This window comes from Mytilus galloprovincialis, chromosome 2 (genome assembly GCF_965363235.1).
Source record: "Mytilus galloprovincialis chromosome 2, xbMytGall1.hap1.1, whole genome shotgun sequence".
NCBI classification, from domain to species: domain Eukaryota; kingdom Metazoa; phylum Mollusca; class Bivalvia; order Mytilida; family Mytilidae; genus Mytilus; species Mytilus galloprovincialis.
The window spans coordinates 43,761,685-43,787,143 of NC_134839.1; the positions used below are offsets into that span (position 1 = coordinate 43,761,685).

The 25,459-nt window shown below is 35.2% G+C and overlaps 1 protein-coding gene across 1 annotated transcript in view; it reads right to left on the reverse strand.

The window, feature by feature from the left end:
* Positions 1-25,459, reverse strand: part of LOC143063643 (SH3 domain-binding protein 5-like) — a 120,939-nt gene that overhangs the window by 25,705 nt on the left and 69,775 nt on the right. The window contains exon 3 of the mRNA XM_076235894.1: positions 15,427-15,469. Within this exon, the coding sequence (XP_076092009.1) occupies positions 15,427-15,469 (43 nt within the window). The remainder of the gene's footprint in view (positions 1-15,426; positions 15,470-25,459) is intronic.

A 25,459-nucleotide genomic window follows, 5' to 3' on the forward strand; every position in this document is an offset into this window, starting at 1 on the left:
TGCTCATTGTTGAAGGCCGTACGGCGACCTATAATTGTTAATGTCTGCGTTATTTTGGTCTCTTCTGGACAGTTGTCTCATTGGCAATCTTACCACATCTTCTTTTTTATAATTCTATTTGAAGTGATGATGCAATGGCGGAATTTAAAAGCGGTTGCAAATACGTCTACCGACCTATTAGATTCTAATTTACTGGTCACACTGCTATAGTCTACCCACCTTGGTAATATCGAAATAGAGAAAAAATATCATTATTTAAAAGAAACATTCATTCAAACAATCCAATCCAATACAGCTCCAAATTACAATGAATATTCAAATGGTAAAATCAATAATTCAAACAAATTAAAATGTACAAACGCTCTTTGAAGATACCAACTGAGTAGTCTCAGACTATAAAAATTGGACAACTTCAGATACAACGAAAATCAAAAATTTTGTCAAACAGAAAATATATTAATTATTAACATAGCAAAAGATATTGAGAAGGAAGACAGTTCTTTTTGAATATCAAAGACTTTTCCCCGTTGGTAAATCGATTTCTCTAATTTTTGTGCTATTTTCACATTTCCTGACCGGTGTGAGAAAAATATTTCTCCTCACTAGTGAAAAATCTGTTCTCGGCAAATGATTAGTCGAAATTTGATTATGACGTCTAAATGATTTGTTTTCTTCTGAATTGTTCTATTGTGACGTCATGAAAAAAGGCGACCATGCCTGATGACGTCGCATATAAAGAACACAAGTTTCTGAAAATCTTTGAAAAAGAGAATAAAAATCATTAGAGAAACAGATTCCTACACCATAACTCGTGTATTACGATATTTCTCAACTCTCGACAGCTAAATTTTAGTTATTTAAAGAGTTCGGCAAGCCTCGCGCTTTAAATAATAAAATTTAACTGTCTTGAGTGGAGAAATATCGTAATACACTTGTTGCAGTGTAGGAATCTATATATCTCTATGTACATAATCAGCTCGCCACGTGGACGTTCTTTTACATCGCGATGTCCGTGAGGGTATTCCGATGTATTGTTGCCACAAAGATTTGACTTTCGTTTTTGGCTAGTAACCGATCGTATAAATACGCGAACTTTTCTAAGTGCAAAATAACAATCCGTATCGCTTGTTATAAATTCATTTCTTCAATGAGTACTAAAAAAAATGTTTAGAACACCAATAAATAAGATGTAAATGTCTTTTGACGTTAGAAATGTGTATATTCGTTCATTCGTTCATTGTGTATTAATTTACGTTTTTTTATTGAGTTAAGTCTGCCAATTGATATTTTACCGTGTGTTTTTCTATGTTGTGATGTTATGCTATTGTTTCAGAAAAAGGGAGAAGGTTTGGATCCATTAAAACGTTTCATCCCGCTGCAAATGTTTGCACCTGTCCAAAGTCAGGAATCTGTTGTACAGTAGTTGTCGTTTGTTTATGTAATATATACGTGTTTCTCGTTTCTCGTTTTTTTTATATAGATTAGACCGTTGGTTTTCCCGTTTGAATGGTTTTACACTAGTAATTTTGGGACCCTTTATAGCTTGTTGTTCGGTGTGAGCCAAGGCTCCGTGTTAAAGGCCGTACATTGACCTATAATCATGGTTTACTTTTTTTTAAAATTGTTATTTGGATGGAGAGTTGTCTCATTGGCACTCACACCACATCTTCCTATATCTATATATCTTTTCTATATTCATAAATTTAGATTGTTCAGTGGGAGGACTGGAAAGCAGTTATTTATAAGGGGAAATTTTAAAGATTTATAGATATAAGAAGATGGTGCATGAGTTCGATTGAGACAACTTTCCATCAAAGTAATAATTTGTTTAAAGTAAACCATTATATATCAAAGTAGGTCCTTAAACACGGAGCCTTGGCTCACAGCTAACACCACGCTATATAGGAACAAGAACATTGCTAGTGTTAAACCATTCAAACAGGAAAACCAAAGGTCTAATTTAAAAAAAAAAGGAGATACAAAAGTACAGATCAATCATTTTGATACTTAGCTATTTGATTATTTGATTACGGCATTGTTTATTAAACTCTTATTTGATTAGATTTGCTTCCAAAACCAATTGAGAAATTTGTAAGATGTTACTAAAAACAATTTGAATTTAAGCAATGGTCTTAAAACTGCTTATTTACATAGAATACTACTAAGAAGTAAAATTAAAAAAAATACTGAACTCCGAGGAAAATTCAAATCGGAAAGTTTCTTATCAAATGGTATAATCAAATAATTAATGATAAAACACACCAAACGAATGGATAACAACTGTCATATTTCTGACTCGGTACTGGCATTTTCAAATTTTGAAAATGGTGGATTTAACCTGGTTTTATAGCACTTCACCTCTCACGTGTATGACAGTCTCATCAAATTCTGTCATATTTACAACGATGCGTGAACAAAACAGACATAATAGGTAAAATTGTCAAAATATGGGTACAACAGTCTAATATTAATACTAATCGGTACTAATATTGATATACTAAGTAACAAAAACACCGCTATGATATTTTAAAAGTATCGCAATTGTTGTTTATATATGAACAATAAGTTTTAAAATTAGTATTTTCTTAATTTTTCGTTGCCTAAAACAACATTTTCCGCATGGAATGTCTGCATATTTACAATTGATATTAGATAATATCGCTTTGTGATATAAGAAAAGTTTTTATCGATACGCTTCTTCCATATAGACTGTGTTCGTCGTAAGAAATACGAATGGCAAAATGTAAGTTAAATAATAAAATGTTTATTTAATGAAATATCGAAGGAAAATTTGTATGATATATTCCTCGAGTTCATTTCCTAATGAAGAACTTTAGCAAGGTGCCACTGTATAGTCCGTACTCAGTTTTAAAAAGCTTAATTACCTTTTAAATAAAACAGTCAGCTTTCTATAACACATAAGTGTCATATTAACCAGGCTCAAGCTAGCAGCCACTCGCTAGCCGCCAATACGCTAGCAGCCAGTTTTCGGATATGTCTATGAACTCAAAAATTGCATAAGATTCAAACGTACTCAATCTTTTTTTATTAATATATAACCAATATATGATCAGTGTTTTTAAAATATGTAATAAAGCAGTCGGAGAACTATTCGATGATTTAAAAAAATATCTTGCCGTGTTAATTAATTTGAGACAATAGTAATCGATGTCAATATACCAAACAGCATGCTCCCCGCTTTTAATTTTAATAGTCAACAGTTAAAAATTATAGAAATGTTTAAAAAAATGTTTGTAACAGGGAATTGCCATTGAAATCATAAATTTATATTGTGATATTGTGTCAAACAGCTTTCCTTATTCTCAGCATTCTGTCAAATAGTTCCTGAAAAGTTATAATTGTTCTGCATGACAAGAAAAGAAAGTTTCACTCGTGCATTAATATTCTTTAATTAGACAAATCTGTTTTAACGAAACATTCTATAATTCTGAAGCACTGGATATCGCTTACTTTTGATTAGACAAAAGGTTTATTTTTTTTTAACACAAAGTATTGTGGGCAGGGAAATTATTTATAATCTATTTAAAAAAAGAAAAAAAAAGTATTGCCGTAGAACATTTCTTATTAACATTTCCGTAAGGGTAGGGTAGGGTGTCCGACCCCAACTTGGGACCTAATTTAAAAAACATTTAAGCCTAAGCACGCCCTGGATTTTTTTCTCAAGTACACCTTACCTATTCAGCTTCACATTGCACCTAGTGGCGAAAAAAGTATTGCCGTAGAACATTTTTTATTAACATTTCCGTAAGGGTGGGGTAGGGTGTCCGACCCCAACTTTGGACCTAATTTAAAAAAAACTCTAAGCCTAAGCACACCCTGGATTTTTTCTCAAGTACACCTTACCTATTCAGCTTCACATTGCACCTAGTGGCGAAAAAAGTATTGCCGTAGAACATTTTTTATGAACATTTCTGTAAGGGTGGGGTAGGGTGTCCGACCCCAACTTTGGACCTAATTTTAAAAAATCTAAGCCTAAGCACACCCTGGATTTTTTTCTCAAGTACACCTTACCTATTCAGCTTCATATTGCAAATAGTGGCGAAAAAAGTATTGCCGCAGAACATTTTTTATTAACCTTTCCGTAAGGGTGGGGTAGGGTGTCCGACCCCAACTTTGGACCTAATTTAAAAAAAATCTAAGCCTAAGCATACCCTCGATTTTTTCTCAAGTACACATTACCTATTCAGCTCCACATTGCACCTAGTTGCGAAAAAAGTATTGCCGTAGAACATTTTTTATTAACATTTCCATAAGGGTAGGGTAGGGTGACCGACCCCAACTTTAGACCTAATTTGAAAAAAATCTAAGCCAAAGCACACCCTGGATTTTTTCTCAAGTACACCTTACCTATTCAGCTTCACATTGCACCTAGTGGCGGAAAAAGTATTGCCGTAGAACATTTTAATGAACATTTCTGTAAGGGTGGGGTAGGGTGTGCGACCCCAACTTTGGACCTAATTTAAAAGAAATCTAAGCCTAAGCATACCCTGGATTTTTTCTCAAGTACACATTACTTATTCAGCTCCACATTGCACCTAGTGTCGAAAAAAGTATTGCCGTAGAACATTTTTTATTAACATTTCCGTAAAGGTGGGGTAGGGTGTCCGATCCCAACTTTGGATCTAATTTTAAAAAATCTAAGCCTAAGCTCACCCTGGATTTTTTCTCAATAAAATTGAGAATGGAAATGGGGAATGTGTCAAAGAGACAACAACCCGACCAAAATAAAAAAACACAACAGCAGAAGGTCACCAACAGGTCTTCAATGTAGCGAGAAATTCCCGCACCCGGAGGCGTCCTTCAGCTGGCCCCTAAACAAATATATACTAGTTCAGTGATAATGAACGCCATACTAATTTCCAAATTGTACACAAGAAACTAAAATTTAAATAATACAAGACTAACAAAGGCCAGAGGCTCCTGACTTGGGACAGGCGCAAAAAATGCGGCGGGGTTAAACATGTTTGTGAGATCTCAACCCTCCCCCTATACCTCTAACCAGTGTAGAAAAGTAAAAGCATAACAATACGCACATTAAAATTCAGTTCAAGAGAAGTCCGAGTCTGATGTCAGAATATGTAACCAAAGAAAATAAACAAAATGACAATAATACATAAATAACAAGACTACTAGCAGTTAACTGACATGCCAGCTCCAGACTTCAATTAAACTGTACAAGTACACATTACCTATTCAGCTTCACATTGCACCTAGTGGCGAAAAAATTATTGCCGTAGAACATTTTTTATTAACATATCGGTAAGGCTGGGGTAGGGTGTCCGACCCCAAATTTGGACCTAATTTAAAAGAAATCTAAGCCTAAGAACACCCTGAATTTTTTCTAAAGTACACCTTACCTATTCAGCTTCACATTGCACCTAGTGGCGAAAAAAGTATTGCCGTAGAACATTTTTTATTAACATTTCCGTAAGGGTAGGGTAGGGTGTCCGACCCCAATTTTGGACCTTATTTAAAAAAAACTCTAAGCCTAAGCACACCCTGGATTTTTTTCTCAAGTACACCTTACCTATTCAGCTTCACATTGCACCTAGTGGCGAAAAAAGTCTTGCCGTAGAACAATTTTTCATTAACCTTTCCGTAAGGGTGGGGTAGGGTGTCCGACCCCAACTTTGGACCTAATTTAAAAAAAATCTAAGCCTAAGCATACCCTGGATTTTTTCTCAAGTACACATTACTTATTCAGCTCCACATTGCACCTAGTGTCGAAAAAAGTATTGCCGTAGAACATTTTTTATTAACATTTCCGTAAGGGTGGGGTAGGGTGTCCGACCCCAAATTTGGACCTAATTTAAAAGAAATCTAAGCCTAAGAACACCCTGGATTTTTTCTAAAGTACACCTTACCTATTCAGCTTCACATTGCACCAAGTGGCGAAAAAAGTATTGCCGTAGAACATTTTTTATTAACATTTCCGTAAGGTTAGGGTAGGGTGTCCGACCCCAATTTTGGACCTTATTTAAAAAAAACTCTAAAGCTAAGCACACCCTTGATTTTTTCTCAAGTACACCTTACCTATTCAGCTTCACATTGCACCTAGTGGTGAAAAAGGTATTGCCGTAGAACATTTTTTATTAACATTTCCGTAAGGGTGGGTAGGGTGTCCGACCCCAACTTTGGACCTAATTTAAAAAAAAATGTAAAGCTAAGCACACCCTTGATTTTTTCTCAAGTACATCTTACCTATTCAGCTTCACATTGCACCTAGTTGCGAAAAAAGTATTGCCGTAGAACATTTTTTATTAACATTTCCATAAGGGTAGGGTAGGGTGTCCGACCCCAACTTTGGACCTAATTTAAAAAAAATCTAAGCCTAAGCACACCCTGGATTTTTTCTCAAGTACACCTTACCTATTCAGCTTCTTATTGCACAAAGTGGCGAAAAAAGTATTGCCGTAGAACATTTATTATTAACCTTTCCGTAAAGGTGGGGTAGGGTGTCCGACCCCAACTTTGGACCTAATTTAAAAAAATCTAAGCTTAAGCACACCCTGGATTTTTTCTCAAGTACACCTTACCTATTCAGCTTCACATTGCGACTAGTGACGAAAAAAGTATTACCGTAGAACATTTTTTATTAACATTTCTGTAAGGGTGGGGTAGGGTGTCCGATCCCAATTTTGGACCTAATTAAAAAAAAAATCTAAGCCTAAGCACACCCTGGATTTTTTTCTCAAGTACACCTTACCTATTCAGCTTCATATTGCACAAAGTGGCGAAAAAAGTATTGCCGTAGAACATTTTTTATTAACCTTTCCGTAAAGGTGGGGTAGGGTGTCCGACCCCAACTTTGGACCTAATTTAAAAAAATCTAAGCTTAAGCACACCCTGGATTTTTTCTCAAGTACACCTTACCTATTCAGCTTCACATTGCACCCAGTGGCGAAAAAAGTCTTGCCGTAGAACATTTTTATTAACATTTCCGTAAGGGTGGGGTAGGGAATCCGACCCCAACTTTGGACTTATAAAAAAATCTAAGACTAAGCACACCCTGGATTTTATTCTCAAGTACACCTTACCTATTCAGCTTCACATTGCACCTAGTGGCGAAAAAAGTATTACCGTAGAACATTTTTTATTAACATTTCCGTAAAGGTGGGGTAGGGTGTCCGATCCCAACTTTGGATCTAATTTTAAAAAATCTAAGCCTAAGCTCACCCTGGATTTTTTCTCAATCAAATTGAGAATGGAAATGGGGAATGTGTCAAAGAGACAACAACCCGACCAAAATAAAAAAACACAACAGCAGAAGGTCACCAACAGGTCTTCAATGTAGCGAGAAATTCCCGCACCCGGAGGCGTCCTTCAGCTGGCCCCTAAACAAATATATACTAGTTCAGTGATAATGAACGCCATACTAATTTCCAAATTGTACACAAGAAACTAAAATTTAAATAATACAAGACTAACAAAGGCCAGAGGCTCCTGACTTGGGACAGGCGCAAAAAATGCGGCGGGGTTAAACATGTTTGTGAGATCTCAACCCTCCCCCTATACCTCTAACCAGTGTAGAAAAGTAAAAGCATAGCAATACGCACATTAAAATTCAGTTCAAGAGAAGTCCGAGTCTGATGTCAGAAGATGTAACCAAAGAAAATAAACAAAATGACAATAATACATAAATAACAACAGACTACTAGCAGTTAACTGACATGCCAGCTCCAGACTTCAATTAAACTGTACAAGTACACATTACCTATTCAGCTTCACATTGCACCTAGTGGCGAAAAAATTATTGCCGTAGAACATTTTTTATTAACATATCGGTAAGGCTGGGGTAGGGTGTCCGACCCCAAATTTGGACCTAATTTAAAAGAAATCTAAGCCTAAGAACACCCTGAATTTTTTCTAAAGTACACCTTACCTATTCAGCTTCACATTGCACCTAGTGGCGAAAAAAGTATTGCCGTAGAACATTTTTTATTAACATTTCCGTAAGGGTAGGGTAGGGTGTCCGACCCCAATTTTGGACCTTATTTAAAAAAAACTCTAAGCCTAAGCACACCCTGGATTTTTTTCTCAAGTACACCTTACCTATTCAGCTTCACATTGCACCTAGTGGCGAAAAAGGTCTTGCCGTAGAACAATTTTTCATTAACCTTTCCGTAAGGGTGGGGTAGGGTGTCCGACCCCAACTTTGGACCTAATTTAAAAAAAATCTAAGCCTAAGCATACCCTGGATTTTTTCTCAAGTACACATTACTTATTCAGCTCCACATTGCACCTAGTGTCGAAAAAAGTATTGCCGTAGAACATTTTTTATTAACATTTCCGTAAGGGTGGGGTAGGGTGTCCGACCCCAAATTTGGACCTAATTTAAAAGAAATCTAAGCCTAAGAACACCCTGGATTTTTTCTAAAGTACACCTTACCTATTCAGCTTCACATTGCACCAAGTGGCGAAAAAAGTATTGCCGTAGAACATTTTTTATTAACATTTCCGTAAGGTTAGGGTAGGGTGTCCGACCCCAATTTTGGACCTTATTTAAAAAAAACTCTAAAGCTAAGCACACCCTTGATTTTTTCTCAAGTACACCTTACCTATTCAGCTTCACATTGCACCTAGTGGTGAAAAAGGTATTGCCGTAGAACATTTTTTATTAACATTTCCGTAAGGGTGGGTAGGGTGTCCGACCCCAACTTTGGACCTAATTTAAAAAAAAATGTAAAGCTAAGCACACCCTTGATTTTTTCTCAAGTACATCTTACCTATTCAGCTTCACATTGCACCTAGTTGCGAAAAAAGTATTGCCGTAGAACATTTTTTATTAACATTTCCATAAGGGTAGGGTAGGGTGTCCGACCCCAACTTTGGACCTAATTTAAAAAAAATCTAAGCCTAAGCACACCCTGGATTTTTTCTCAAGTACACCTTACCTATTCAGCTTCTTATTGCACAAAGTGGCGAAAAAAGTATTGCCGTAGAACATTTATTATTAACCTTTCCGTAAAGGTGGGGTAGGGTGTCCGACCCCAACTTTGGACCTAATTTAAAAAAATCTAAGCTTAAGCACACCCTGGATTTTTTCTCAAGTACACCTTACCTATTCAGCTTCACATTGCGACTAGTGACGAAAAAAGTATTACCGTAGAACATTTTTTATTAACATTTCTGTAAGGGTGGGGTAGGGTGTCCGATCCCAATTTTGGACCTAATTAAAAAAAAAATCTAAGCCTAAGCACACCCTGGATTTTTTTCTCAAGTACACCTTACCTATTCAGCTTCATATTGCACAAAGTGGCGAAAAAAGTATTGCCGTAGAACATTTTTTATTAACCTTTCCGTAAAGGTGGGGTAGGGTGTCCGACCCCAACTTTGGACCTAATTTAAAAAAATCTAAGCTTAAGCACACCCTGGATTTTTTCTCAAGTACACCTTACCTATTCAGCTTCACATTGCACCCAGTGGCGAAAAAAGTCTTGCCGTAGAACATTTTTATTAACATTTCCGTAAGGGTGGGGTAGGGAATCCGACCCCAACTTTGGACTTATAAAAAAATCTAAGACTAAGCACACCCTGGATTTTATTCTCAAGTACACCTTACCTATTCAGCTTCACATTGCACCTAGTGGCGAAAAAAGTATTACCGTAGAACATTTTTTATTAACATTTCCGTAAAGGTGGGGTAGGGTGTCCGATCCCAACTTTGGATCTAATTTTAAAAAATCTAAGCCTAAGCTCACCCTGGATTTTTTCTCAATCAAATTGAGAATGGAAATGGGGAATGTGTCAAAGAGACAACAACCCGACCAAAATAAAAAAACACAACAGCAGAAGGTCACCAACAGGTCTTCAATGTAGCGAGAAATTCCCGCACCCGGAGGCGTCCTTCAGCTGGCCCCTAAACAAATATATACTAGTTCAGTGATAATGAACGCCATACTAATTTCCAAATTGTACACAAGAAACTAAAATTTAAATAATACAAGACTAACAAAGGCCAGAGGCTCCTGACTTGGGACAGGCGCAAAAAATGCGGCGGGGTTAAACATGTTTGTGAGATCTCAACCCTCCCCCTATACCTCTAACCAGTGTAGAAAAGTAAAAGCATAGCAATACGCACATTAAAATTCAGTTCAAGAGAAGTCCGAGTCTGATGTCAGAAGATGTAACCAAAGAAAATAAACAAAATGACAATAATACATAAATAACAACAGACTACTAGCAGTTAACTGACATGCCAGCTCCAGACTTCAATTAAACTGTACAAGTACACATTACCTATTCAGCTTCACATTGCACCTAGTGGCGAAAAAATTATTGCCGTAGAACATTTTTTATTAACATATCCGTAAGGCTGGGGTAGGGTGTCCGACCCCAAATTTGGACCTAATTTAAAAGAAATCTAAGCCTAAGAACACCCTGAATTTTTTCTAAAGTACACCTTACCTATTCAGCTTCACATTGCACCTAGTGGCGAAAAAAGTATTGCCGTAGAACATTTTTTATTAACATTTCCATAAGGGTAGGGTAGGGTGTCCGACCCCAATTTTGGACCTTATTTAAAAAAAACTCTAAGCCTAAGCACACCCTGGATTTTTTTCTCAAGTACACCTTACCTATTCAGCTTCACATTGCACCTAGTGGCGAAAAAGGTATTGCTGTAGAACATTTTTTATTAACATTTCCGTAAGGGTGGGTAGGGTGTCCGACCCCAACTTCGGACCTAATTTTAAAAAAAATCTAAGCCTAAGCACACCCTTGATTTTTTCTCAAGTACACCTTACCTATTCAGCTTCACATTGCACCTAGTGGCGAAAAAAGTATTGCCGTAGAACATTTTTTATTAACATTTCCGTAAGGGTAGGGTAGGATGTCCGACCCCAACTTTAGACCTAATTTTAAAAAAATCTAAGCCTAAGCACACCCTGGATTTTTTCTCAAGTACACCTTACCTATTCAGCTTCACATTGCACCTAGTGGCGAAAAAAGTATTGCCGTAGAACATTTTTTATGAACATTTCTGTAAGGATGGGGTAGGGTGTCCGACCCCAACTTTGGACCTAATTTTAAAAAATCTAAGCCTAAGCACACCCTGGATTTTTTTCTCAAGTACACCTTACCTATTCAGCTTCATATTGCAAATAGTGGCGAAAAAAGTATTGCCGTAGAACATTTTTTATTAACATTTCCATAAGGGTAGGGTAGGGTGTCCGACCCCAATTTTGGACCTTATTTAAAAAAAACTCTAAGCCTAAGCACACCCTGGATTTTTTTCTCAAGTACACCTTACCTATTCAGCTTCACATTGCACCTAGTGGCGAAAAAGGTATTGCTGTAGAACATTTTTTATTAACATTTCCGTAAGGGTGGGTAGGGTGTCCGACCCCAACTTCGGACCTAATTTAAAAAAAAATCTAAGCCTAAGCACACCCTTGATTTTTTCTCAAGTACACCTTACCTATTCAGCTTCACATTGCACCTAGTGGCGAAAAAAGTATTGCCGTAGAACATTTTTTATTAACATTTCCGTAAGGGTAGGGTAGGATGTCCGACCCCAACTTTAGACCTAATTTTAAAAAAATCTAAGCCTAAGCACACCCTGGATTTTTTCTCAAGTACACCTTACCTATTCAGCTTCACATTGCACCTAGTGGCGAAAAAAGTATTGCCGTAGAACATTTTTTATGAACATTTCTGTAAGGGTGTCCGACCTCAACTTTGGACCTAATTTTAAAAAATCTAAGCCTAAGCACACCCTGGATTTTTTTCTCAAGTACACCTTACCTATTCAGCTTCATATTGCAAATAGTGGCGAAAAAAGTATTGCCGTAGAACATTTTTTATTAACCTTTCCGTAAGGGTAGGGTAGGGTGTCCGACCCCAACTTTGGACCTAATTTAAAAAAAAATCCAAGCCTAAGCATACCCTCGATTTTTTCCCAAGTACACATTACCTATTCAGCTCCACATTGCACCTAGTGGCGAAAAAAGTATTGCCGTAGAACATTTTTTATTAACATTTCCGTAAGGGTTGGGTAGGATGTCCGACCCCAACTTCGGACCTAATTTAAAAAAAATCTAAGCCTAAGTAAGCCCCCCTGGATTTTTTCTCAAGTACACCTTACCTATTCAGCTTCACATTGCACCTAGTGGCGAAAAAAGTCTTGCCGTAGAACATTTTTTATTAACATTTCCGTAAGGCTGGGGTAGGGTATCCGACTCCAACTTTGGACCTAATTTAAAAAAAATCTAAGCCTAAGCACACCCTGGATTTTTTCTCAAGTACACCTTACCTATTCAGCTTCACATTGCACCTAGTGGCGAAAAAAGTCTTGCCGTAGAACATTTTTTATTAACATTTCCGTAAGGGTAGGGTAGGGTGTCCGACCCCAACTTTAGACCTAATTTAAAAAAAAATCTAAGCCTAAGCACACCCCGGATTTTTTCTCAAGTACACCTTACCTATTCAGCTTCACATTGCACCTAGTGGCGAAAAAAGTATTGCCGTAGAACATTTTTTATTAACATTTCCGTAAGGGTGGGGTAGGGTGTCCGATCCCAACTTGGGATCTAATTTTAAAAAAATCTAAAAATCTGGAATTTTTCTCAAGTACACCTTACCTATTCAGCTTCACATTGCACCTAGTGGCGCAAAAAGTATGGGAGATTGCCTATATAATGTTTTATTAAAACACAAACCGCAGGCTTTTATATTTAGCTAGACTATACAATAATAATATTAATTCATTGATAAAGGAAGCCTTTTTCTCTAGCACAGTCTCTAGATTTTACAGGAACTTATTCATGGAATACATATGCAAAAAATATTGTTGAAGAGACTAATGTTGACCTCAATATTCTTTCTACTTTAAAGGACATAAAAGATGTAAATTAAATAAAAAACGATATAAAGTTAAAAAAAAAATGAAAAATAGATATGAAGATTTAATTCAATCTAAATTTGAAAACTTTGATGATAAAAGTAAATTTTATCTATATAAAAAACTTTAAAAAGATTACAAACTAGAATCTTATCTAAATACATCTAATTTTCAGATAAGGAGATTAATCACTAAATTTAGAATAAGTGATCACTCCCTCTTGATTGAAAAGGGGAGATATTTTAAAATCCCAAGAGAAGAATGACTTTGCCATAAATGTAAAATACTAGAGGATATATTTTTTACTCTATGTGATTATAATAAAACTCTAAGAAATGCCTTTTTTCAACACATATGTACTGAAAATAATAACTTTAATAATTTAACTGAAGAAGAAAAAAATCATTATTTACTGAATCCATCAACGCCTCTACAAACAAATAAGTTAGGATCCTTCTTGAAAAAGTCATTAGAACTGAGGGCAGGGGACTCTTAACAGCTTGTTTGTTGTAATAAATTTTGATGCTGTTTTTATTGTGTATCTTTGATATGTATGTATATATGTTTATTGTGTTAATATATGTTGGTCACAAACTGTAAAGTTTATACGACAATAAAATATTTGATTTGATTTGATTTGTTAAACGAGAATTAAAAAGAGAAACATGTAGAAATTGAATGCAAATGTTTTGATTTTCATTTTGGTTTTTGAAAAATGAAAAATGAAAATACTTCCGTTTTCCGTTTTTGTTTTCGAGAAATCAAAAATGAAAAACGAAAACACTTTTGATTTCACTTTGGTTTTTTAAGAAATCAAAATCGAAAAATGAAAACTCTTTGGGTTTGGTTTTGGTTTTAAGAAATCAGAAAACGAAAAATGAAAAACGAATGAACGCAAATATACACTGACCTGTAATCAACTAAAACACATCTCAGAGATTAATTATTTTAACGTCATTGAAAGAAGATTTTGTGCAATGCCAAAAGTAAATGTATCAACATGCAGAAGAAATATATCACAGGCGCTTTTTTATATAGAGGAACTGTTGATGTATAAGAACCGAGCCACGTCAAATGGATATCACAGAAAACAGACCAAACAGTAAAAGTAATATCAATAATAAAACAAAGACAAATAAAATTAAATTGTTCAGAGAACAATTGAAGGTCTTTCCACCAGTTAATATCTACTTTGATATTAAAATATTAAAAATCAGTCTAAAATGTCAGTTCATATGGCTTTATGATATATAGATATGAATTTAAAGCAAAGGTCAAAATCTAGAACGTCAAATTAACCTATGACCTAGACCTCAATTTCAAGGTCACAAACTGAGGATATCAAGTCAAAAGACCCTAGGTCTCTAATATGTATGGTTAGTAAGTTATATCACTTTACATATAATTTTAGATATGATAGGGGCGAAAACTCCCATTCACTGTCTACGCACCCTTTCAACTAAAATTATTAAGTTACGACATGTTGCAACTAACAATTTAGTCAAAATAATTTGTCGATATCTTATAAAGTTAATGAAAATGAGTGAAAATAAGCCAAAATTCAAAAATTAGAATATGACCTTGACCTTTGACCTTGACCTAATTTTCATGTTTTTGGACCAAGGACCTCAAATCAAAAGATCCTAGGTCTCTATCACTTATGGTTTACAAGATAGAAATACATATCACTTATATCAAATGCATAAGGGGAAATAACTCTCATATGGAGCGTTCATATCGCTTCGGTTGAAATAGGACAAATCATGCGAAGGAGCAATTTTGTAAAATAAATTTGTCGTAATCTTTTACGGTTGCGAAGGAGTCGTGGACACAAGGAAAACAGTGTTTGGGGAGATAACTCCTACAAAGAAAAGTATTCGGTTGCGCAGGGTAAATTTCAAAAGCGCATAAACTGTTCGATATCATATAGCAAATATCTAAGCGACATATTGAGAAACAAATGTTTATCGCAAGAACAAAATTTGGCGGAAGAAAAAAAATAATAACCAGAAGAAAAACAATATGTCTTTCCACAGAAAAGTGGAAAGACCTAATAATAATATAACACGTTGTTAAAATGATAAACAACGTCAGTACGAAGAATCTATACATCAAGACTATCATGTATTATTTGTGAAGTTGATACGGAATACTTATCAAATAGGTCTTGGTTCCTTCTGAATTTTAGAAAAAGGACGAGACATACTTCTTTTAAATATTTTTTTCCTTTTAAATATATAATGTGATAATCAGAACTGCCATACAACTCTTTGGATTGATATGAAATTCGGTATGCTATATTTTTTAAGTATTTCATTGAAGAAAAAGGGTCAAATATAATTCACGAATATAGTTCCTTTTAATTAAATGTATTTTTTCTTCATTTGGTTCTTCCCATTCTAATTCATTTCTTAGGTGTTTTTTTGGTGTAAATGAGAGGACAGAATTACGGTCTTAAATAATATTCTGTAATATAATTATTGTCTGAGAGTAGCCAGATTTAAAGAATGAATTATCCCATCCTCTAGTGTGCTCCTGAAGGTTTTGTATAGTTGCATAGTTACCTGTAATTTGAGGTCAAGTTGGTGTTTCATCTCAAAATATGATCTAAAATGTAAAAAAAAGATCTGAATATTAATTTAATACCATAAACTTGCGGCAAAGATGGTAAACCACTTTAAGGATGATGCAAAACATCGAAGTTGGGTTAGAATAGTATTCAGACTTTCCTTTTTTGCATGAACCCCCTGATGGGTTCATGCTTATATATTGGCTAGTTTTGGATGTGTCTATGGGCCACTCGATATCTCTCGACCGGAAGTCAGAATAAAATTCTCGGAACGTCTCGAATGTTTTCGGTCATCTATACAGGTCTTCACAGGTTGTTACATCCCAGCTCCTTTGTTCTAACTGGGGTGATCTGAGCCGGATCAGCCCTACCAGATCACCCCAGTTTGAGTTTCTTTGTTATGCATGCTTTCCTTTGTTCTGTAACATTTTGGCGGGAATGTCAAATCCACTATAAAACTTATAATCAATTATACGGAAAAGACTATCTATCAAAATTCACGGAGAAAAAATCCAGTGTATATGCTTGGATTCGAACTCAAGACCTTTAGCATATCAAGCCACGACACATACCACTACACCAGGACGACTGGATACGAATTAATAGTAATTTGACATACTTAAAGGAAGAAAGATCTTTTTATAAGTGGGGCGAGTTGTCAAACCTTTATTTAGTGAGGTTTAAACCTTTTTCGTTAATAACATGAATAAGTGAGTTTTCAGACTGATTGTTCAATTTGATTTTACACTTTTTCAAAAGTGGGGCGAGTCGGTAAACAAGAGTGGGGCGATTTTTAAAAAAAGTGGCGATATAGTGTGGGCCGATTGGCAAGTGGGGCGAGTTGACATTATTTGATATCTACTCATCGTGTTTGAGGGTCATTAAGGGTATACATCATATAGTAATATATAAAGTATATTATAATGGTTTTGTGGCATTCTAAACTAGATTTTATGAATTGTAAATGGTTTTCCGTCTAATCTAAAACAGCTGGGATGTAAAATAGTTATCCCATTCGGACTTGGTGTGTCAGTGTGGGATAACTATTAATTATCTACGTCTTTAGTATGGTCCCTTGATGGCCCCTGACGACGCAATTATATTTGTTTTAAAACGACCACTGTACACTGTGTGTATCTGGGTCAATTATAACGTGGTATTGGCTGTTGTCTCGATAACATGTAAACAAATAATGTTTGAAGATTTAACCACGGGATACTGACCATCCCACTGTGTATTTCATCATAGACTTACGGGAGAGAACATCCTGTTTAAAATGTTAATTTTAGATCGGGAAACAGAAAGATAATATTTTTTTAAAAGTATTTGATTCAATCGGATTCAAAGAAATAAATAAAAAATATATAATACTTTATTTATGTTTCTGAAGAAACTAACAATGATTGAAATCAGAATATTTTCAGAGTTTCAATTAAGAAATAAGTATTTTATATGACAAGATACTCTGCTTTGGTATTTTTAAATATTCATTTGTAAAGGAAACATAAAAATTAAATCCAAATATATGCTTGCATCCTACAAAAAAATCATTATAAACAATAATCATTATATTTCTACGTTAATTATTTCATACCATTTTAGTATTTAGCCGGGTTTTATGAGTAATTATTATTTATTTTTTTGTATTATAATATATCCATAAAACGGAAAGTAAAATAAATTTATTAAATATTTAAATTTTAAACGGTCGTGAACAAAAATACTTGTGTGTTTTCAATTCATAAAGCATGATTTTAATGCCCAGTTTAGCTTGATAACTGATCATGAAGCCCAAGGTGTGAACAAATTAAGCTCATGTTATCAGTTTTGACTGGTATTTCGTCCACATTTCAAATAATAATTAAGTTTATCTTTCTCAATTCTGGACTGAGTTGCGTGTTCATCAATGCAGGAAATCTTAATGTAATTCACCGACTGTTGTCCCAGGATACTCTCAAAAAAGATATAAAAAAAAAAAAAAAAAAAAATTATGGCAGGATGAGTCGAGTAGAACTGTTCATAATAGTGGGCATGGAAGGATTTCAGACTATGTGTCTTACTAATGACAAATATAAGTTAAATTTATTAATGTAATGATTACTTCGCATTAAAATTACAGGTAGATGACTATATAGATTAAAAGCGCAAATGTCCGGTCAAATCAATACAGGTGAATCAAAATTTAAAGCGCAAATGTCCATAGTAATCCTATCGTTTTACAGGTAAAAAATCGCAAACGTCCTGTGCCCGATTTTAAATCCTTGCAGCTCACAACAACCGCAAAAATAATTTACAATAATCACAACAAAATTTAATTAAAACCATAATGTTGATTATTTTATACTGTGTTAGTATGGATTTAGAAGTCTTTGCTTATATTTTGTATAGTGATATATTCACATAGTGGAATGTTAGAATTTAAAAGATTTCAAAAGCACACTATCGGTTTGCGTTCTCACAAATTCCGGATAAAATGTCAATGAATCCTGAGTCAAAACATTTAGTGTAGGCCGTTTGACATTCGAATTCAACTATTAGATTAAGATATGTGATGACGCAAATGCGTATTCTTTTCCTAAGTTTTCTATTTACTATTTCTTGCGTTAAAATACTACTTGCATGCAATACTATTAAATTCACTCGTGAAAGCTTATTTTCGTTTTTGTTATCTAAATTCAGGACACGGCAGAAACAGCTTTACATATGACTTTCAAGCACGATCATTACTAATGGTATTCTAACCTCGAGTTGTTTCTCTTTTGTTTCTTTTTTGAGTCACTGTCCTATATAAACTTTGACCTTTTCGAAAAGCTAAGGATTGTCTACCCTAGGAATAGATTCCTTAACTTTGTAATGTATTTAGCCTTTTAACTTTTTTCATTCGAGCGTCACTGATGCTTTTTTTGGCGTACATCATTTTAATTCTGGTATCTTTTTATATCTACATACCTTTTTATATATATTTTTTTTAAAGTGTGCACAGGTTTATAAACTTCTGAATTAAGAAATTCTTCGGCAAAACTAAGTTTCCCTGTAAAATGTTTGAATTGATTTAAGTAAAATCAGGAAATCCTTGAAGTTTGAGATGTTTTATGAGACCAAAATAAATCTCTTCATAAGAGGTCCCAATCAATTGCATGCCACAGGTTTCACCGCATACAACATCTAACATGTGTAAAGACAGCTTCAAATACGAGTCGGATATGATAGATCTTGAATTCCAGATTATAAAGCAAACAGTGCATAAAATATTGCGATAGGTTTGTGCAATTTACATAAGTCGTCTGGTTAGTAGAAATTAGGATTGCCAAAGGGTTATAATCGGAAAAAAATATGTACATTCCCAAGTGATAAATATGATAGTCGAGCTTTAAAATAGCTATTCAAATAGAAGCTCTAAATATATACTTTCAACTGGCTTCTTCTATTCACAGTCAATTATTTCAATTCAATTTAGCAAACACAAATTCAGCAACAATCTTTTGGTGACCCGGCAGTCAGTGGTCTTAGGTTCATGTATTGCTTTTCTTTTTTTTTTTAAAGAAAGCAACTTGTTTCTTTTCTTTTTCGTTTGTTTAATTCGTATTTTCAAAAGTCATCAGACTGTCAGAGTCTCACAGAGGGAAAATAATGGCGTGCTTCAGTCAATAATACATTTTTGATACAAAATCACGAAATTTACACTTTTAATACTTAAATTTAATGTTAAAAGTGTTATTATAAATTATTACATACACGATAACATTATGTTCACAGCAAATTAGAAAATCCTTCACGTATGCCGAACATATCAGGTTGGGTTTTTCAATATATATGTGTTGTCAACAAATACCTGCACTGGAAAATAACATTAAGTCAGGGGTAATCCGTAATTATATATGTGTAATTCAGGTCTCAGACAGGGTATATACTGTGACAATCCCGGCTTAGGGTTTATATCCCCTGAGCCGAAGGATCAAAGAATACCTTGCTCAATCAAGGAAATAGTTGGGAGACTTTTGAAAAGGGACCCATGCTTTAATAGTATAAGCAAAAAATCCCGAAACACTGTTAGTTATTATTTTAATTATAGGCAACTAGCTTTCATTAAATGAAATTTAAAAAAACGGTGTAAAGTCTTGAGATTTATTACGTATGTTGGTTGAAGGAACCGCATTTAATTAAAAATTATACACGATAAAATTATGTTCACAGCAAATTAGAAAATCCTTCACGTATGCCGAACATATCAGGTTGGGTTTTTCAATATATATGTGTTGTCAACAAATACCTGCACTGAAAAATAACATTAAGTCAGGGGTAATCCGTAATATATGTGTAATTCAGGTCTCAGAAAGGGTATATACTGTGACATTCCCGGCTTAGGGTTTATATCCCCTTCGCCTTCGGCTCAGGGGATATAAACTCTAAGCCGGGAATGTCACAGTATATACCCTGTCTGAGACCTGAATAACATATGAGCTGCGTCGGATAGAAATCGACCTTATGCAAGTGAACGTGAATATGTACATGTAAAATAATCTGATTTATTTTGAGCATTCATTTACGAAATTCAATGAAATAAAAGAAGAAGTTTTGTCCGTTTTGTAGCATTCGATTAACAATTCAACTTGCAAACAGTCACAGACCTTCCATTGAATTTGTTTTCAAAACCTAAATAGGTTAACAGATACATTGATGTTGATTTGCATAAGGTCGATTTCTATCCGACTCAGCTCATATAATATCTATATATATATATATATATATATATATATATATATATATATATATATATATATATATCAGTCTAAAGATTTGCACAACGGTACTGATATAAGATGTTATAATACGAAAATGTTGTTATTAAATCGTGCTGACAAATATTTCGGCTCAACAAATGGCCTTCTTCAAGTGTCACAAGTTTTAACAATACTGATACATAATGTATAAGGTGTAAAAATAGATCAGTAATAATACAGGTAAGTTTTGGTCGATTGATTTTAATCCAAAAGCCTGAATATCATAATATAAACAAAACACTATAAATCAATATACATGACTGTGTATATTAACAATAAAAATGAGTGAAAAAACAAAAACGCTAGTATTTCTTATTGATGCCGTTTGGATGATGTACATTTAGTTCCTTTATCCAAAAGCTTTCCCGAACCTGTCGCTGGGCATCACTCCAGTGAATATTCTGTTCAATCACTAGAATTTTCATGCGGTTAAAGTCATCAGGTTTACTTTACAACATAATAAGCTCGGATAGGGATTCAGAAATTTCAGAAGACGAGAACAACTACAAATTTATTAAAAAGAGCTCTTGGATCCCTAAACCGAGCAAAAATGCTACCCTGGAATCATTTATTGATAACTTTAAGTCGGACATTATTAGAAATACTAAAAATAACAATAAACCTTTTGACAATCTTACCAATGAAGAACGGACTGCACTAAAAAACTTACGATCTAACAACAATATCGTCATTAAACCTGCAGACAAAGCAGTGCAGTGGTTGTCATGGATAAATCTGCCTATATTCAAGAGGCTGAACGACAACTTGGCGATGCAAGGTTCTACCAAAAACTAGACTCTGATCCTACAACATCTTTTAGCAGAGAAATTACTGATAGTTTGGTAGAAATGCATGACGATGGTTTCATCGATGACAAAACTCCTGAATATTTGAAACCAGAAAATCCAAAACCGGGCAGATTTGATCTTTTACCTAAAATTCATAAGGCCAATAACCCAGGAAGACCTATAGTTTCAGCGAACGGTCATCCAACGGAAAAAATATCGGAATTTGTTGACTTCCATCTTCGTCAACATGTTGAAGACTTACCATCTCACATCAAAGATACTACCGATTATCTAAGAAAAATGCAGGCCTTAAATCCACTCCCCTCCGACACGACTCTTGTTTCCATGGATGTCACCTCCCTCTACACTAATATTCCACATGCAGATGGCATCGATGCATGTAAAGAAGTTTGGAATTCCAGACCAGTGAAATATCCACCTACCGAATGCCTGGTCAAAATGCTCACGCTGGTACTTAAGAAAAACAACTTCACTTTTGATGGAGATCATTATTTGCAAGTAAATGTAACTGCCATGGGCACCAAAATGGCTCCGTCATATGCCAACATATTTATGGGCAAATTAGAGAAACAACTCCTTGAAACTTCCATCGAAAAACCGCTTTCCTGGTTTAGATTTATAGATGATGTGGATATGAAATGGAATAAAAGCGACGAGGATTTAGATACCTTTGTCACTCATGCCAACAACATACATCCTAGTATCAAATTTACTCATGAGAAGTCTAAATCCAAAATCGCCTTCCTCGATACTTCAAGTTCGCTCACAGAGGGCATCATATCTACAGATTTATATTCTAAACCCACTGACACTCATCAATATTTGTCCCCTAAAAGTTGCCATCCTGCTCATCTTACCAAGAGCATTCCATACAGTCAGGCACTTAGAGTCAAGCGAATATGTTCCAACACAGAAACAACTAAAAGACAACTACGTCAACTTGAAACTCGCTTGAAGAAAAGGGGCTACAAACACAGAAATATCAAAAAAAGCTTTCAGAAAGCGGAATCAATTCCCAGGAGTGAACTATTGGAATACAAAGTTAAAAAGAAAAATAAAAGGACTCTATGTGTTCTTACTTACCACCCATCTCTCAAAAACAGCTTTGGTGTCATTCGTGAGCATTGGAAATCAGTTGAAAAGAATTCCAAACTATCCAAGATTTTTCCCGAGCCTCCAATGATAGCTTTTAGGCAACCTAGTAGTCTGCGGAACCTGCTGGTGCGGGCTGAAGTGTCTGATAATAGAAGTACTTCTGGAGAATGTCGTTCGTGTGAAGAAAAACGCTGCAAATGCTGCCTACATATGCAGCATTCATCAACATTTCACAGTAAGGCAACCGAAAACAACTATAAGATATTTTGCAATGTTACCTGCAAAAGTATGAATGTTATTTACATACTAAAATGTTCGGTTTGTGGCCTCCAATATGTTGGTGAGTCAAAGCAGCCTTTCCACAAACGCCTCAATGGCCATAGGAGTGATATCTCTAAGAAGCCACTTCTCCCAGTTTCTCAGCACTTCAGACAGTCGGGTCACAAACCTGATGACTTTAACCGCATGAAAATTTTAGTGATTGAACAGAATATTCACTGGAGTGATGCCCAGCGACAGGTTCGGGAAAGCTTTTGGATAAAGGAACTTAATGTACATCATCCAAACGGCATCAATAAGAAATACTAGCGTTTTTGTTTTTTCACTCATTTTTATTGTTAATGTACACAGTCACGTATATTGATTTATAGTGTTTTGTTTATATTATGATATTCAGGCTTTTGGATTAAAATCAATCGACCAAAACTTACCTGTATTATTACTGATCTATTTTTACACCTTATACATTATGTATCAGTATTGTTAAAACTTGTGACACTTGAAGAAGGCCATTTGTTGAGCCGAAATATTTGTCAGCACGATTTAATAACAACATTTTCGTATTATAACATCTTATATCAGTACCGTTGTGCAAATCTTTAGACTGATATAATTTTTTCCTTATCTGCATAGACGATCCGGTACATAGTAAATTTGCTGGTTGGTCGTTTTTTATAGACTTTTATATATATCTGTAGTAGAGTTGTCACTGGTTCAGACGTACTTATAAATATAATTATTTCTGTGACTGTATCTTACATTAATTTGTAGGATCCTTTAATATAGATAATTTAGCTGATCTGTAAAAACAACATCTTCATGACTTATATATCATGTACTGTAGTACGACGCTAGATTAAAACTGACGTTCAATTTATTTGTAAATTTGTTTTTAGCACGAAGGTTTAAATTTGGCGCGCTCCCGCTTGGTCTTGCAGACCCCAAATACCCAGCCTCGTTTCAGTTTGGACCATGCTTTCTCAGTAACTGCTCATGGCTGCACGCTTCTTTTTTGATGCTTTCTCAGTAACTGCTCATGGCTGCACGCTTCTTTTTTGCTAGCTTTCTCAAAACGCGATGGCCGAGGGACACGATGCTGAAAGGATAAGAGACATTATCGAGACTTTGAGAGTCGGTAAACAGAAACAAATGGATTCTAACGAATCTGATGATGACTTCCAAGAATCATTCGAGGAACTTGACCAGGAAAACGGTGGAACGGCGAATCCGAAACTGGACACTGCACATGATAATTCTGAAATGGAAACAAGTGAACTCGAAAAACAATTGAAAGAACTCCAAATTGAGAGTAAGAAGGCTCATTTACGCCAGCAAATAGAGAAGGAGAAAGAAAGTTTGCGAACAATACACAGGTCTGCTTTGACACTCCCCGAGGGACTGCAACCATCATCCTTACAACAGCATTCTGCAACAGGTGAACCTATAAACTTTTCGCAACCTAACAAGGAACAAAGTGCACTTCAAATCTTATCTTTCATATGGCCAGAACCTGTTGAACAATTCCAAACTTTTACTCTCGGAGGCGAGGTCGAGTTCCGTGTCGGTAAAAAGAAAACTCTAGATAAGGTAACGATCAAAGAATGGGGGTACGCCAACATCAGAATTATGCAAGAATTGCTCAAGAAAAAGCGTCTTAGTAACATTCAGGGTTATCTTAACTATACGGCTGACATTTATCGTTTAGCGGCCAGGAATGTTTGGTATTCCGTGTTATTATATGATAAAGAGTATCGCCAAAAAACAGGCCGATGAATTATTCGAATGGGGAATTTATCGCCAGGATTTACGCGATTTCCAGTTGGTGTCTAAACGTGACAACCCTACATTTCGAGCATTTTAAAGGTAGGGGAAGGAATTCTAGGCCAGGGATAGACGAGCGCCGCAAAGGTCCGTTTTTACCAGATGGGAGAGAAATTTGTCGAAATTTTAATTCCAATTCATGTTTTCGATCGGATTGCAGAATGATGCATAGCTGTGCGATTTGCTTCTCTAATGCGCATTCGGCGCTTAACGGTCATTCTCAACCCACAAATAAGCCAAAAAACTTAGAACTGCCTCAAAATCGTGAATAGTCGTGAATAGAAAGGCGACCTCTACGACTAATGGTTTGCATTTCGAGGCTTGGGGTCGTCTTTTGCCTATAGACATAAAAGACCGTGAATATATTTTAGATGGAGTAAAAAATGGATTTCATTTGTGTATAAAATTTGGTCCGCATTATCCGGTTAATAGAGAAAACTATTCGTCCGCTTTCAGATACAGGTCAAAAGTTGAAAATCAAATTAAGAAAGAGATAGAATTAGGAAATTATAATGTAACAAAATCTATTCCGACAATTGTGAGCTCATTAGGGGCCGTGCCGAAGCCAAATGGAGATATTCGTTTGATACACGACGCGAGTCAACCGATTGGAATTTCATTAAATTCGTATACTAGTGATACTAATTGTGCTTATATTGATATGCGTCACGCTTTAAAGCTCATCAAACCTAATAGTTTTCTTGCAAAAATCGATTTAAAAAGTGCTTATAGATCCGTGTGTTGCCATGTTTCAGATCACAATTTAACAGGTTTAAAGTGGACGTTCTTAGGTGATGATAGTCCTACATATATGTTTGATTCTAAGCTTCCTTTTGGGCACTCCCGGAGTCAAAAATATTCCAAAAATTAAGCGAAGCAGTGTGTATAATAATGAAATGTAGATATAATATTGCGTGTATTGCATATTTGGATGATTTTCTAGTTATTGAAGATACAATGTTTAATTGTAATAGAGGGTTACATTTATTGATTCGTACTTTACGAGAATTAGGATATAACATAAACTGGTCTAAGGTTGAAGGACCAGCACAACGCATTACTTTTTTAGGTATAATTATAGACACTCGTGAATTGACTCTTACTATGCCACCGGAGAAACAGTCTGACTTTTACAATTTATTATTGTCTTTTCAAAAGCGTAAACGTGCAAGTATTAAACAGATTCAATCTCTTTGTGGTAAACTAAATTGGGCCTGCCAAATGGTCAAGGGAGGAAGAACTT